The sequence below is a fragment of the Myxine glutinosa genome, chromosome 13 (assembly GCF_964187855.1).
Source record: "Myxine glutinosa chromosome 13, kmMyxGlut1.1, whole genome shotgun sequence".
In the NCBI taxonomy this organism is placed as follows: domain Eukaryota; kingdom Metazoa; phylum Chordata; class Myxini; order Myxiniformes; family Myxinidae; genus Myxine; species Myxine glutinosa.
The window spans coordinates 72,242,915-72,259,800 of NC_136273.1; the positions used below are offsets into that span (position 1 = coordinate 72,242,915).

The window sequence follows — 16,886 nt, forward strand, 5'->3', positions numbered from 1 at the left end:
TGCTCGTCTTTCAAGCGCTCGGTGTTGTTCGGCCTTCAAGCGCTCGGCGTTGCTCGGCCTTCAAGGGCTCGGCGTTGCTCGGCCTTCAAGCGCTCGGTGTTGCTCGGCCTTCAAGGGCTCGGCGTTGCTCGGCTTTCAAGCGCTCGGCGTTGCTCGGCTTTCAAGCGCTCGGCGTTGCTCGGCTTTCAAGCACTCGGCGTTGCTCGGCTTTCAAGCGCTCGGCGTTGCTCGGCTTTCAAGGGCTCGGCATTGCTCAGCCTGCAATGGCTCGGCCTTCAAGGGCTCGGCATTGCTCGGCCTTCAAGGGCTCGGCGTTGCTCGGCCTGCAAGGGCTCGGCGTTGCTCGGACTGCAATGGCTCTGCGTTGCTCGGACTGCAAGGGCTCGGCGTTGCTCGGCCTGCAATGGCTCGGCGTTGCTCGGCCTGCAATGGCTCGGCGTTGCTCGGCCTTCAAGGGCTCGGCGTTGCTCGGCCTGCAAGGGCTCGGCATTGCTCGGCCTTCAACGGCTCGGCGTTCCTCGGCCTGCAAGGGCTCGGCGTTGCTCGGCCTGCAATGGCTCGGCGTTGCTCGGCCTGCAAGGGCTCAGCGTTGCTCGGCCTGCAATGGCTCGGCGTTGCTCGGCCTTCAAGGGCTCAGCGTTCAAGGGCTCGGCGTTGTCCGCCTGCAATGGCTCGGCGTTCCTCGGCCTGCAAGGGCTCGGCGTTGCTCGGCCTGCAATGGCTCGGCGTTGCTCGGCCTGCAAGGGCTCGGCGTTGGTCGGCCTGCAATGGCTCGGCGTTGCTCGGCCTTCAAGGGCTCAGCGTTCAAGGGCTCGGCGTTGCTCGGCGTTGCTCGGCCTTCAATGGCTCGGCGTTGCTCGGCCTTCAAGGGCTCGGCGTTGCTCGGCCTTCAAGGGCTCGGCGTTGCTCGGCCTTCAAGGGCTTGGCGTTGCTCGTCCTTCAAGGGCTCGGCGTTGCTCGGCCTTCAAGGGCTCGGCTTTGCTCGGCCTTCAAGGGCTCGGCGTTGCTCTGCTTTCAAGCGCTCGGGGTTGCTCGGCTTTCAAGCGCTCATCGTTGCTCGGCCTTCAAGGGCTCGGCGTTGCTCGGCTTTCAAGGGCTCGGCGTTGCTCGGCCTTCAAGGGCTCGTCGTTGCTCGGCCTTCAAGGGCTCGGCGTTGCTCGGCCTGCAAGGGCTCGGCGTTGCTCGGACTGCAATGGCTCGGCGTTGGTCGGCCTGCAAGGGCTCGGCGTTGCTCGGACTGCAATGGCTCGGCGTTGCTCGGCCTTCAAGGGCTCGGCGTTGCTCGGCCTGCAAGGGCTCGGCTTTGCTCGGCCTGCAATGGCTCGGCGTTGCTCGGCGTTCAAGGGCTCGGCGTTGCTCGGCCTGTAATGGCTTGGCGTTGCTCGGCCTTCAAGGGCTCGGCGTTGCTCGGCCTTCAAGGGCTCGGCGTTGCTCTGCTTTCAAGCGCTCGGGGTTGCTCGGCTTTCAAGGGCTCGGCGTTCAAGGGCTCGGGGTTCAAGGGCTCGGCGTTGCTCTGCTTTCAAGCGCTCGGGGTTGCTCGGCTTTCAAGCGCTCATCGTTGCTCGGCCTTCAAGGGCTCGGCTTTCAAGGGCTCGGCGTTGCTCGGCCTTCAAGGGCTCGGCGTTCAAGGGCTCGGGGTTCAAGGGCTCGGCGTTGCTCTGCTTTCAAGCGCTCGGGGTTGCTCGGCTTTCAAGCGCTCATCGTTGCTCGGCCTTCAAGGGCTCGGCGTTGCTCGGCCTTCAAGGGCTCGGCGTTACTCGGCCTTCAAGGGCTCGGCGTTGCTCGGCCTTCAAGGGCTCGTCGTTGCTCGGCCTTCAAGGGCTCGTCGTTGCTCGGCCTTCAAGGGCTCGTCGTTGCTCGGCCTTCAAGGGCTCGGCGTTGATCGGCCTTCAAGGGCTCGGCGTTGCTCGGCCTTCAAGGGCTCGGCGTTGCTTGACCTTCAATGGCTCGGCGTTGCTCGGCCTTCAAGGGCTCGGCGTTGCTCGGCCTTCAAGGGCTCAGAGTTGCTCGGCCTTCAAGGGCTCGGCATTGCTCGGCCTTCAAGGGCTCGTCGTTTCTCGGCTTTCAAGGGCTCGGAGTTGCTCGGCCTTCAAAGGCTCGGCGTTGCTCAGCCTTCAAGGGCTCGGCCTTCAAGGGCTCATCGTTGCTTGGCCTTCAAGGGCTCGGCGTTGCTCGGCCTTCAAGGGCTCGTCGTTGCTCGGCTTTCAAGGGCTCGGAGTTGCTCGGCCTTCAAGGGTTCGGCGTTGCTCAGCCTTCAAGGGCTCGGCGTTGCTCAGCCTTCAAGGGCTCGTCGTTGCTGGGCCTTCAAGGGCTCGGCGTTGCCCGGCTTTCAAGGGCTCGGAGTTGCTCGGCCTTCAAGGGCTCGGCGTTGCTCGGCCTTCAAGGGCTCGGCGTTGCTTGGACTTCAAGGGCTCGGCGTTGCTCGGCCTTCAAGGGCTCGTCGTTGCTCGGCCTTCAAGGACTCGGCGTTGCTCGGCCTTCAAGGGCTCGGCGTTGCTTGGCCTTCAAGGGCTCGGCGTTGCTTGGCCTTCAGGGGCTCGGCGTTGCTCATCTTTCAAGGCCTCGGCGTTGTTCGTCTTTCAAGGGCTCGGCGTTGCTCGGCCTTCAAAGGCTCGGCGTTGCTCGGCCTTCGAAGGCTCGGCGTTGCTCGGCCTTCAAAGGCTCGGCGTTGCTCATCTTTCAAGGGCTCGGCGTTGCTCATCTTGCAAGGGCTCGGGGTTGTTCGTCTTGTTAGGGCTCGGGGTTGTTCGTCTTGCAAGGGCTCGGCGTTGTTCGTCTCTCAAGGGCTCGGCGTTGTTCGGCCTTCAAAGGCTCGGCGTTGCTCGGCTTGCTGACAAAAAGACCCCTCATTGTGGTAAAGAGAGATTCAATCAATTAGAGGCCTATCCTGGGATTTGTGATGATCGTTATGATTATGCTGACATTTCAGCATAAAAAAACAAAAAAACAAAAACCACGTTACCAACACAGACGCAGCAATTCCAACCACTTGTATGATGTGTTAACAGCAGGATGGCATTTTCCTTTGGGCATCGTTACATCTGAACTGCTGGACCTCCTGGGTAGAGACAACTAAGGTGAGTGATTTTTGCCTTTTAAGCCTGACCAATAAGACAGCTCCTTTCAGCTAGATGTTAGGTTGGGTATGCCGATGTCTGCTGATACCTCAGGGAGATGGATGCCCCTGCCTTGCATAACCCCAGGTCACCTGTGGGCAAGGTGTTGTAAATGTCAGCCCCCCTTACCAGGGTAACGGTCTTCAGCCATGCGGTTTAAATGGCAGATGGCTCTGCACATCTGGTGGATGAGACTCCAGTCGACTCCAACAGAACGGGCGGAAGAGGGTAAATTCCCCAACGGCCAGCAGAGGGACGGAGAGGAGTGGCGACCCCCGTCTATACCACACACTTCCTCGTGTATACCAGCCATAGAAAGGCAATGTAATGGCAAACACGCCATCATTGCCCAAGGAGACTCGACATCATCACATCATCAGCTAGATGTACACAGTAATCATATCAGCTACTTTGCCAAATGTGTGTGCACTGTATGTCCAGTCCAATTTGCCATTTTGTCTGGTATTTGGCCTGCAAAATTTCACAAACATTTCTTCCACACAAACATTGCACATTGAGGGAAAAAGAAATTTGATACAATATGAAGAACCACATAGACTGGAAAAAATTATCATTTTAACCCTGACCACCATGACAAAACTGCCATATTGAAAAAGGTAGGTATGATCAAAACTCCAACTGACAACCACATTTGTCCATCGACCTGTCTCCTTCAGCATGCTCGGAAAGATGCTTTTAAATTTATTTAATGCAAGTGTGAGGCTCATGGAAAACAACAACAACAACACAACAGGCATTTTAAGGCCATTTTCCCTGCTAGAGCGGGGGTTAGCCTTGCGGTCCCCATGCCAATCTTCTCCATTTTGCCCCATTTTCTTCATCTCTCCCTGTTAACCCCCTTGCCCGCATTTCATCTTCGACCACCTTCAGCCAAGTTTTTCTCGGTCTTCCCCGTCCTCTACTTCCTTCTACATTCATTTCCATCACTCTTCTCAACCAGTCACTTTCATCCTTCCTCAACACATGACCAAACCATCTCAACCTGTTTCTCTTCACAGCATCCGTCACAGGCTCTATTCCCATCATCTTTCGCAATTCATCATCTCTCTCAACGATTCTCCACACATCCACCGAACCATTCGCATTTCCACCCTTTCCAGCCTTCGTTGCTGCTCTACATTCATGACCCATGTCTCGCTCCCATAAATCATAACACTTCTCACACATGCAGCATACACCTTTCCCTTCAGCTTCAACGACATTCCCCTCCTCATCAGCACGCCACTCAGTTCCCAAAACTTCTTCCATGCACATCTCACTCTAGCCACCGTTGCCGTGTCTGATCCACCTTCTCCATTCAGCATGTCTCCGAGGCAGCAAAATGTTTTCACACCTTCCAGCTTCACGCCGTCTCCAAGATCCAACTCAACATTTCCTCCATCTGCAGCTCCCTCTGTGCACACCTTACATTTGAATGTAGCTGCCACACTGGTTAATGACCCTCTCAGACCACTACATTTTTGATGAACCCACTCAGCGCACATTGTACATTGAATTGAGTTCACTCCGACACCCTTCCTGCACACAGCACATGGCCACTTCCCAGTTCTTTCCACCTCACCACATGCTTTACCACTTGCCATCACCTTCGTCTTTCCGATATTCACCTTCAGACCTTTTGTCTCCATACATTCCTTCCACGTGTTCATCTTTTCCTTCAGTCCATCCATACTTTCCGCAATCAACACCAGATCATCTGCAAACAACAACTCCCACGGTAAACCCTCCTTTACATTCTGAGCCAGCACTTCCATCACAGCTACAAATAGTAGTGGACTTAGTACCGACCCCTGATGCACTCCCACCTTCACCTCAAACTCACCACTGTTCCCGTCCTTCGTCCTTACAGCTGCGCACGCTCTTTTGTACATTGCCATCACTGCTCTGATCAACCATTCCTCCACTCCTAACTTCCTCAATGCCCATGTCAATACTTCGCATGGTACCCTATCGAATGCTTTCTCCAGATCAACAAACCCAAGAAACAACTTCTTCCTCTTCTCCATGTACTTCTCCTGCAACTGCCTCACAATAAAGAGCGCGTCTGTCGTTCCTCTTCCTGACATAAATCCAAACTGCTTTCGTCGATCTTCACCTTCTTCCTTATCCTCCTCTCCAACACCCTTTCCAATACCTTCATTCCATGCTCCAATAACTTTATCGCTCGGTACGAGCCACACTCTAGAGGGTCACCTTTCCCCTTGTATAGAGGGACGAGGGTACTCAGTTCCCAATCCACTGGAATGCGGCCTTCTTTCACCACCAGATTACAGATCTCTGTCATTCTCTTCACACCCCAACTTCCTGCTGCCTTCAACATATCTCCCACAACTCCCGTCAGCCCTCCCGCTTTTCTACTCTTCATTGCTTTTATCGCTTCCTCAACTTCCTTCTCAGTTATCTTCTCTGCCGGTCCTAAAACTGGGTTACTCTCTATGTTGCCATCCCATTCATTCTCTGTATTCAACAGCATTTCCATATATCTTTTCCATCTTCCTTTAATTCCATCTGGGTCCACAACGATTTGTCCCACTTCATCCTTCAAGCAACTCACCCCCATCACATCACACCTCTCTTTCGCTATCTGCTTTGCAATCCTGAATACCGCTCTCTGACCCTCTTCCGAATCCAAGCGTTCTCCGAACATTTTCCTACATGTCTCCTGCGCCTTTGCTACTTCTTTCTTTGCAGCCTTCTTGGCTGCCTTATAACTTTCATGCTCTGCTTTTTCTGCTCCCGTACCCTTCGCCTTCTGCCACTCCTTGAACTTCTTCCTCTTCTCGTCAATCCTCTTTCCAACTTCATCATCCCACCACCATGTTTCCGAGTGCCTCGGTGGTCCTTTTGTCCATCCACATACCTCACCAACGGCTCCCAACAGACTATCTTTCATTGACATCCAACCACGTTCAAGCTCAACCACATCATCCTCGACCCTACTCAGCCTCTCTTTGAATGACTCCCTTACTGTCACCTGTTTCAACCTCCACACCTTCATTCTCGGTTGGTACTTCACCCGCCGAGCTCTCCTCGCACCTTTCACCCTTATGTCGCAGACAACCAAGTGGTGCTGTGAAACAGCCTCCTCCCCCGGGATCACCTTTGTGTCCCGGAGGTGCCCCGGAGGCTCATGGAAAAGCAACGTTAAATTAACAGTGGGGCGATGGGCAACAATTTGGCACAAGTAGCAATGGGATAAACGAACAGGAAAGGGAGAGAAGTGGAAACATGAGACGAAACACAGAAATAAGAAAGTAAGAGGGTTGGGTTAGATAGAGGTAAGTGGGTATAATAAGGATCATGGGTCAGGATTAGGAGCCGGGTGGGCATGAGATGACGGAACACTGCCAGCTTGAAATCCTGGATGGAAGAATGAGATAGAACAGATTCTGGAAGGTCGTTAGTTCCATAGAGGGAGCAATGCTCGAGAATAGACAGTAGAAAACAAAGAGACCACCGACCTGCCTGCGAGTCCAATAATGTCGAGAGCGTTAGATTCAACAGAGTAAAGGAGAGACAGATACTGGAGTGCTGGTGATTGCCCAGGTGAGCTCTGTGGCCTTGCTGCAATCATGTAGTCGACATGCTTAGCCGAATGCATGTGTTGCAGCATTGTTCATCATATGGGAATTTGTCATTGGATTTGCAAAAGTCATTACCTCCGTCACCCTAGGTGGATGCAGGTTGTATTTTTGCCCGTGTATGTTTGTCTGTGAGCAGGATATCTCAAAGAGTTGTGGACGTATTTGGACAGAATTTGATGGGCAGGTTGGGTGTGTGACAAGGAAGAATCGATTCGATTTTGGTGGAGATTCAAATACTAAACAAGAATAAGGCAATTTGATTTTGGTTCAGGTCCAGATCTAGATCCGGCTCATCAGTGGGATACAAAACGCAAAAGGTTCAGCCTGGCGAAGGTATGCGCTCTACCTAGTACCTTTCTAGATTGAACTATGCATGGGAGGAGAGCGCTTGGGGTGGTAACGATATCTGCGTCAAACACACCCTCTCCTCTATTTCATGCAAAAAGGGCATTTGATCTCCATCTTAAAAAAATTACTTCCATGCGTTTTCCACCGAGTCATTTAAACCCGATTTAAACCCATTTAAACCAATTTAAATCGGATTTAAACCCATTTAAACCCATTTTTCATCCTCAGCTCACAAAAACTTACTCCATTTGAAGCTCACCTTACACATTACCTGTAAGCTCTTATTGTTTACATCATGAATGGCTTGCACTGCTCGATGTATGTATGTATAGATAATTTTGGCCTGGTCATATCAACCATTAAATGTTGCATCCAAGATGATTGCCTGGTTTAACTCCATGCATTTGTTGCAGTCACCTGCTTCGCACCATTCACATATTGGTCATGGTGCTAACAAACGTGTTTGCAAACTTCAATACACAATTCGCAAGTTTTGTGTTTTTCACAATTTTACCACGATTTTACTCCCATCTAACCAATTCGAGTAAAACAAGGAGATGTAAACCAAAAATTGCACTTGATATGGCTGCATCTTCTTCAGTCGATTAGACGCTACAACCCCCATTGCCACCAACACCTATATTCAGTGTTTCCATTGAACTGATGATCCAAGAAAGGCGAAATTGTCTTTAGGCCGATGGCCAAAAAAAAAAAATTGATTATCTTATTATAATGGAGCAAACGTATATGGTTATGTATGCGACCAAATCGTCTTCTTCTTCAAATAAAATTATTAACACCCTCTTAATTAACCCTCTTAATTACGTTTAGACTACTGAGACACCTCAGACATTTGATGACTCTTTAAATTCCCCCAAGACCCTTAATACCACCAAGACCCCTGAAGACCCAAAATACCCTTAAAGGCCCAGAGGATCCCAAAGACCCAAAAAGACCAAAAGACCCCGAAGACCTAAAACCCCCCCGAAGACCCAAAAGACCCTGAAGACCCAAAACACCCCAAAGACACAAAACACCCTGAAGACACAAAACACCCCGAAGACCCAAAACAACCCGAAGAACCAAAAGACCAAAGACCAAAAGACCAAGAACCAAAAATACCCAGAAGACCCGAAATACCCCAAAGACACAAAAGACCCCAAAGACACAAAAGACCCCGAAGACCCAAAACACCCTGAAGACACAAAATACCCTTAAAGGCCCAGAGGATCCCGAAGACCCAAAAGACCCCAAAGACCCAAAAGACCCCGAAGACCTATAACCCCCCCGAAGTCCCAAAAGACCCAAAACACAAAGACCCAAATATCCTTAAAGACCCAGAGGAACCAAAAGACCCTTAAGACCCAAAAGACAACGAAGACCCAAAAGACCCCGAAGACCCTGAAGACCCCGAAGACCCAGAAGGACCAAAAGACCCCGAAGACCCAAAAGAACCAAAATACCCTAAAGACCCACAACACCCCGAATACCCAAAAGACTGAGAAGACGCAAAAGACCCCGAAGACCAAAAAGACCCCGAAGACCCAAAAGACCCTGGAGACCCAAAATATCCTGAAGACCCAAAATATCCTGAAGACTACAAATATCCTTAAAGACCCTGAAGACCCAAAACACCCCAAAGACCCAAAATACCTTTAAAGACTCAGAGGATCCAAAAGACCCTGAAGACCCAAAATACCTTTAAAGGCTCAGAGGATCCAAAAGACCCTGAAGACCCAAAACACCATGTAGACTCAAAAGACACTAAAATGGTCAAAGATGCCTATCCCTCTGAAACGACGAGTCACGCTAGTGATGGATAATGCAAGGTCGGTTATAAAATGAATATGAGCATTATGCAAAAGTCCCTGCTTTGTGAGATAATCATGGATTGTGTTCAAATGTCACAATCAAACTGATTGTACATTACAGGGTTCGGAAGGTCTCTCGTGGAAGTGTTTCCATATTCATCAGATGAGCACGACTCTCCAGAATTGAGAAAGCAGGACCATTCAGAGACAATCTCCCTTTCTTGCTTCAGCATCCTGCAGAGATATGGAGGGTCGTTGGAGAACGAATGTGAGGAAATCCGAAATATCCTCAATTTGCATAAAGGGAACACAAAAACAACCGCTTTAGCTCAGTGGGTCACCCGCCTTCTGCCACTCGGAGCGACACACTGGATCTCTGGTAGATCAATGCAATTTGCTTGTTTCTTGGACATTCCCGACGTGCTTACCAAAACTTGACCTTTCTTTGCTTGATCCTGAACCCCGGATGCTCGGTAATCTTGACGTCCTGCAGGCCAGCCTGTTCCCACTGCAGCCGCAGCCACTGCACCGTTTGGTGTTCGCTGCCCAGGAACTGACCACTGAAACAAGCAGGAACAGCCAAATAAGTCTCTCGGTTTTTTTTTGGTTTTTTTTTTGGAAGAAACACAGGGTGTATTTAGTGTCAAATGTACGTATTCACAAAACATATACAGTCATGGCCGTAAATATTGGCACCCTTGCACATTTTTACGATTTATTCATATTTCTTCCAGAAAATTGTGGAAATTAAAAAATATTTTGGGATCCACATATGTATTTCTTTGGTTTGCAGTGGAACAAAACAAAAGAGCTGAAAAAATTACTCAATCTTAGGTTATTCCACACAGAAATCCTAAAATGGCCCGGACAATATTATTGCCACCTTTTAGAAATCGTTAGAAATAAGTAGATTTCAAGCAGGTGATTTTCCTTTAATTTGGAATTGAACTCACCTGTGGTGAGTTGCAGGTGCCTGCAATATCAATATCACTCATTCAACCAGTTTCAATGGAGAAAAAGAGTCATTCTGCTGTTTTGTGCCACTGTGTGTACCGCAATGAGCATGCGAAAAGAAAGAAAACCAGAGAATTGTCTGAGGAGGTCAGACACAAGATTGTAGCCAAGAATGGACAATCTCAAGGCTACAAGTCCATCTCCAGAGACCTTGATGCTCCTGTGTCCACCGTACTCAATGTTATCACAAAGTTTAAGGCCCATGGCACTGCAGCCAACCTCCCTGGATGTGGCGGGCCACAAGAGGAAACATGATTGAAGATTGCAGCGAAGGATTATTCGAATGGTGAAGAAGGCATCTCGATCAATTGCCAAATAGATTCAAGCTGACCTTCAGACACAAGGTATGACAGTTTCAACTCGCAGCATCAGTGGCCAACTCAATGAAAGGGTTGCTATGGTAAGAGACCTTGGGGGACCCCACTGATGAGAGAGAATCCCAAAACACACCTGAACAAGCCAAAATCCTTCTGGGAAAATGTCCTGTGGACAGATGAGACCAAATTAGAGCTTGTTGCTGAAGCACATCATCTCTATGTTTACAGAAAACAAAATGAAGCCTTCAAAGAAAAGAACACCTTCCCTAAAGTCAAACATGGAGGAGGTTCAGTGATGTTTTGGGGTTGCTGTGCTGCCTCTGGCACTGGGTGCCTTGAAGGTGTGCATGGCATCATGAAATCAGGAGATTACCAAGACATTTTGGAGCACAATTTTCAACCCAGTGTTAGAAAGCTGGGTCTCCGTCGAAGGTCATGGGTCTTGCAGCAGGACAATGACCCCAAACACACTTCAAAAAGCACCCAGGAATGGTTCAAGACAAAACGCTGGACTGTTCTGAAGTGGCCTGCAATGAGTGGAGATCTAAATTCCATTGAACACCTGTGGGGAGATCTGAAAACAGCAGTTGGGAGAAGGCACCCTTCAAATCTGGGATAACTGGAGCAGTTTGCACAAGAAAAGTGGGCCAAGCTGCCAGTCGAGATGTGTATGAAGCTCATTCATGGCTGTAGGAAGTGCTTGACTGCAGTTATTTTGTCCAAAGTCTGTGCTACCAAATATTAAGTCTTGGGTGTCAATAATTTTGTCAATGCCATTTCTTTTCATTTTCTGATTTAAAAGGATATATTAAGTTCTAAATCAAAAACAAATGTTCTGTAATATTAATAGCGACATAAAGAATTGTGGAGACCAAATACTTTTGTCAATTTCAACTTATTTTTTGAGAAAATTGTGAGTTATTTGAAAAAAGTGTAAGGGTGCCAATATTTTTGGCCACGACTGTGTGTGTGTGTGTGTGTATATATATATATATATATATATATATATATATATATATATATATATATATATTATCATAATATATATATATATATATATATATATATATATATATTGTTGCGGATATGAGGATTGCATTTTTTTGATTGTGTTGTATTATATTGGAGATGGTGATGAACATTGTTGGATATGACCCCTCCTGCCTCCAGAGTTGTATAAAGGAAAAAAGGGCGTCTCGGTAATTAGTCCACAAGCATACACGTCAGCCAATCATAGAATACCCCTGTTCGATAGTTATATCTTATTCTGTGTTTTAGGGTAAGGCTGTGTCTCCCATTAATAGAAGTACTCCATTGCACCAAGTGAAAGAGATAGATTCCCTTCATTCCCATTCCCAAAACCTCCATTCCCCCTTTTCGTCAATTGCCAACTGCATTTTGGGCGGTTTTCCCTTCATCCGCCATTGACCACGAGGCAGGGTTGGGGAAGAAAGGCGGGTCCCCACCTCATCATAGAGGGGAGGAGTGAACCAGCCCTTGCCGACCAACCCAGAACGAGGGGCTGGCTTTAGAGGGCGGAGAGAGAACGTTTTGGGGAGGTTCGCAAAGGGTCAAGGGTGGGGCTTATATAACCCGAGGCAGAGGCCCCCGGAGAGAGTCGAGGAGGGAGGAGATCAGAAGACAGAAAGGCCTTGAGTTGGACTAAGCAAGAGAGGAAGTTGTTGGACTGGGTGGGACTAAGAAAGAGAGAGAAAGAGTCCTGAAGCTTGTGAGGGAAGGAGAGAGAACCCGTCACACCAACCCCCCACCAGCCGCGTTGGCTCCACCAAGCGTTCACCTCCACCAAGGCTCCACCAAGCTCCGCATTGGCTCCACCAAGCGTTCACCTCCACCAAAGCTCCACCAAGCTCCGCGTTGGCTCCACCAAGCGTTCACCTCCAGCCATCCACCTCCTGCGATTCCTGTCATCATTCCCCGCGTGAGTCTGTCTTTTGTTTGTTCTGTCCTGGGTTAATTAAGACTGTAGGTAAGCTAGTATTTGCACTGTGTCACCTGCGTCTTATGTGCTGTAAATAAACGTGACTGCTGTCTTTTTGCTTATGTGTGTAAATAGTAAATAAATTTAGTAGTATTTCCAAACCTTTCTTTGCCTTCGTCTTCCTCTTTGCATTCGTCGTTTTAGTCTTTTCCCTCATTGAGCAGCCGCGGTGCGATCCGGCCAACGTTTGGGTGGAATCGGGTTCTAATCGGGGAATAACTGTTCGGTCGCGGCAATACCAACCGCTCGGTAAAACAACATCTTTAACCGCGTCCGCAACAATATATATTGTTGCGTATCCCGGGTTCGTCGACGTACTAAGGGGGGTTTATGTCCTGCTCCTCCTCAAACTCCGGGTCCACTGAGGCCGCCGTCCACGACTAAGTTCGTGGTTGACGGATTGTTAAGCAATTCCGATCGCCAATCTCCCAGCCACGTGCCGAAGAGTTTTCTGGTCAATATTCCCAAATACCTTCAAGACACGTGACCGGAGAAACCGGGGATCGAACCCTCGCTTTCACACACCTTATTCAATTGCGTGCCGAACGGATTTGCACGGTGTGGAAAGCGGCGTTACCTGACGTGATTTATGAACCCGATTCGAGCCAAATTCGGTCTCGGATGATGCTCGGCCAATGGAGAAATGACGTTTCCGAACAGGTTGGAAAGTAATCAAATGTACAGCCTTTTATTTTGAAGGCACAGAGAATACACAAAAGATACAGCTTATCAAGTCTTACTTACTATAAACCCCACTGGCGCCTTCACACTCTGACACACTCACTCAGGGAATAGCACTCTGGTTAAGGGCGTACCGATGTACGTGCTGGGATTGCCTCGCAATTGGCCACGTGTTCTGGTGTGCGCAGTTCGGTCCTCACGTGCAGCCTGGACGAGGTCAGGTCCGAAGGACGAACCGCCACGCCGCCTTGAAGTCAGCACGGACAAACTTAGCACAGGTTGGACAAGCTGCCATGCAGGCAGACAAACTTCAGCTCAGGTGAGTCATGTAGAAAGCCAACGCTTGCAGGTCAGCCGGATGGCGCAAAAGATCGGTGAAGAAGCGATGGGTGTCGACAAAAACACAAAGGCTAAAAACGTGTCGTGGGAGATACGAAAAAGCAAGCGAGGTCTCGTCGTGGGCGTGGCGAAAAGGCAAGAGTTCAGAACAGGAGGTCGTAGCGCAGCAAAATCCGATAAGCAAAGAGAGATGTCGTCCTGTGCGCTGCGAAATCCAAGAGCACGGACAAACTTAGCCATTATCACAGAATGATAATGCGCTGGACGGGGGTTTTATCAGACCCGCCCACGCCCTTCAAAATGTTCCACAGCCTCTCCATTGGCTCAGATTTGTCGCATGCTGGCCTTCAATCCTTCCTCCTTCTAGGAAGGTTTTAGTCCTCCTTCCTCCTTTCATTCAGGGCTCCGTCTTTGGCCACGCCTTCCTGCACATCTAAATGGCTTCCCTTAACCAACGAAGGTTTGAAGAGTCCTGCCTAACTCAACGCATATTGGTCTTCATTACTACACAATGGGAAAGGGCTAATCTTTACATTCAATAAGACATAACTAACTACTGCATGCTACATGTTGTCGTGCAATTTTAACTATAGGGGGTTTGCCTTTATGGCACAACCGCAACAATATATATGTCACACAAACCTGATTACCAAAATATATATATATAAATATATATAACAGTACGTAAAGAGAAAGCTATTGCAAAAGCTGCAGTGTGGGTGTAAAGGATAGGATATACACATCTGAAAGTGTGAGAGAAAAGTGCGATACTTCCTAGATAATTAAAAGCTGTGAGAGTTAAGGCAGCTATTTGCCCTCATCACTTAGGGACACTTTTGTTCTTTCTGCCCTTGCCGTTTCAATCTCACCACGGAAAACCCCACGGGACCACGTACAGACACCTTGAAAGTGGCTATAAAAACTCAAGGCCTTCCGAATTTCTCCTTTGTCTCACCATCATTGCTTGCACTTCTTTTTATATCCTCGTTCCAGGCCTCGGGCCTTGCAAAATAACTAAGTCAGAAAACACTTTTACAACTTGCAATGGGGAGCTTGTCCTTCAAAGTTAATTTATCAAGGCCTTTCCCCCTACCCCTCAGCTTTTGCACCTTTTTTTTTTTTGAAGCCGGCAATCGATCAGATAAAAAGGACCAAGGGTAGGGCAGGTGCCCTTTGCCATTATTCTCAGCATGTGCCTCGACTAATTTTGGTCATGTTATGGCGAGGTGTACTTTGGGGAGCAGGACAAGGTTTGGTACATTTCCACACCTTTACCACTGCACATCGAATCATCCATCAGAGAAGGTGGCAGACCTGTTTGCTTGTGTTTTTTTTCTACAGCAGTGCCCAGTCGGTGAGTGGAAATGAAAACAGTCATCAAAAGCCTGACCACAAAGGCCCCTCATTAATAACAGTGATCACAGAATTGCAACACTCACCGAGAAGATGGGGGAGAGGGGAGGAAGAACACGATCACACAAACCTGATTACCAAAAGCGTTGGATGGGATTATCAACCAAGAGGTGAAACCCATCAAGCAGTAGGCCGTATTTGCAAGCGAATGAGATCGCTGACTTTATATAAACCTGAAACACAATTATGAACTCCAGATGAGCCTGTGATGGAATGATGTGAGAGTTGCGTGGTCGACTCAAAAATTGAAGCCGTTTGCTTTATGACTGTGTAGTGAGTACAGTTCAATGCAACGAGGGATAGAGTGTGTGCGTGCAAATACGCATGTATGTGCACACACTCATACAATACACACACACAAAGATGGATACAATTAGACCAGGTAGGTCTCCGTGTCACCTCCAGACACCCACCCCATGTGTGGAGATAGCAGCCAACAGCAACTTACACACACACACACACACACACACACACACACACACACACACACACACACACACACACACACACACACACACACACACACACACACACACACACACACACACACACACACACACACACACACACACATACACACACACACGAGTACAGGAAAATACAAAAAAGTTTGGACAGAGCAGGGATAGACAAAGAAGGCTCATTGGAATGGCTAAGAAGAGGTCAGCTCAACTGGCACGGCGAAGGAATTATAATGAACGCCCAAGGTCAGGGACACTAGACCATTGGGGTTAAAAATATGGTGGGACTGAGCCAGATGGACAAGTGTAGATTCTGCAAGACAGAAACAGAAAGTACTAGTCACCTTCTCTCAGGATGCAAAAAACTTTTGTCAGAATAACTTTACACACAACGGCACAACAAAGTATGCAAAGTGATTCATTGTCAAATCTGCAAAAATTTAAACATCCCAGTACCAGAAACTTCATGGAAACACGAACCAAGGACAATCATTGAAAATGAGGACGTCATGCTCACGTACGACCTGATGATTCCATCGAACTGAACATAGAAAACAAAGCATTGCGTCCGGACATTGTACTCGGGAACAAAAAGGAAAAGACAGCATTGATGATTGAGATTTCAGTACCCAGCGATTTTGGCCTAAACAACACAGAAATCAAGAAAATGACCAAATACTGATCAAAAATAAGGTCAAGACATCTTGGAAGCTGAAGAGCATCGAAATTGTACGAGTGATAATTGGAGCAACAGGAGTGATGAAGAAGAACTTCACTGTGATTTAAAAACCATCCCGGGAATATCACCACAAATGAAGTACAACTGGAGGCAATCTGGGTTTCGGTGACGATCCTGAAAAGATCCCTTGGAACAAAACTCGGAAAAGGTTGAACAGCTTGGTCCATGAACCGTGATCCCTTACCGAAGAGGAGGATACTTTGGGTTCTGGGAGGTCTCCGTTCCACCACATGAAACCCGCAAATGGAGATAACAACCAATGGCACACACATATACACACACGTTTTCTTCTTCTTCAAGATTTGAGTATGTGTGGCCTGTGTCAGTCATTGTCAAAAGTTACTCCGTGCCTAAAATGAATTGGACTTTCTGAGCCTCATGTTTCGGAATAAACCTCAAGCTGGTTGTGCTTTTCCCTTTTCTCCTTTGCTGTTGTCGCACCTTCAGCGACTATACTTTCAAAAAGGATTTGAACATGGCGGTCACAGCATTACTAAATCCGTGCAATCAGGTTCTGTTTCATAGGGCATTACGTCAATTATGGTGGCCTTCATTTTGAAACTACCAAACTCAACATGTTATTGCATTTCGGTACAAGTAACAGCAGAAAACTTGCAATGACAATAAAACAGCCATATGTGCCTCTTCGGCACCAAATTCAAGTCCCACAGGCCACAGCGAAGCCGGTGATTGGCCTTGCAGTACAAAGTGACACCAATACGTTTTCATTAGCATGAGAACTATCCTCGTCCTGCCTGCCATGGTTCTGCCAATGGCCTGTGGGACTTCACTGACAGACGGACACTGCCTTTTATTATTAAAGATGAGACCCCTCAACTGGTCTGGTACCAAGGGCAGGAACCACCTGCCACACAGGTTATTGCCACATTGATTCTGACTGCGGTTTGCCACACACAACATCACATCTGTGGTCTGTGGTCTACAGACAGATCTGGAAACGTAACTGGGGGGGGGGGGGGGGGGGGGGTTCTTGTATGGGATGCCCTCATCCCATACAAGAAACCACACAGTTTCTGGAGTTA

General features: G+C 48.5%; 1 protein-coding gene across 12 annotated transcripts in view; it reads right to left on the reverse strand.

The window, feature by feature from the left end:
• Window positions 1-16,886, reverse strand: part of NAALADL2 (N-acetylated alpha-linked acidic dipeptidase like 2) — a 466,559-nt gene that overhangs the window by 161,832 nt on the left and 287,841 nt on the right. For all 12 annotated transcript variants that reach the window (XM_068134602.2, XM_078767634.1, XM_078767636.1 and 9 more), the window contains 2 exons: window positions 9,309-9,440; window positions 9,000-9,114 (listed from right to left, as the gene is read on the reverse strand). In XM_068134602.2, coding sequence (XP_067990703.2) covers window positions 9,000-9,114; window positions 9,309-9,440 — 247 coding nt within the window. The remainder of the gene's footprint in view (window positions 1-8,999; window positions 9,115-9,308; window positions 9,441-16,886) is intronic.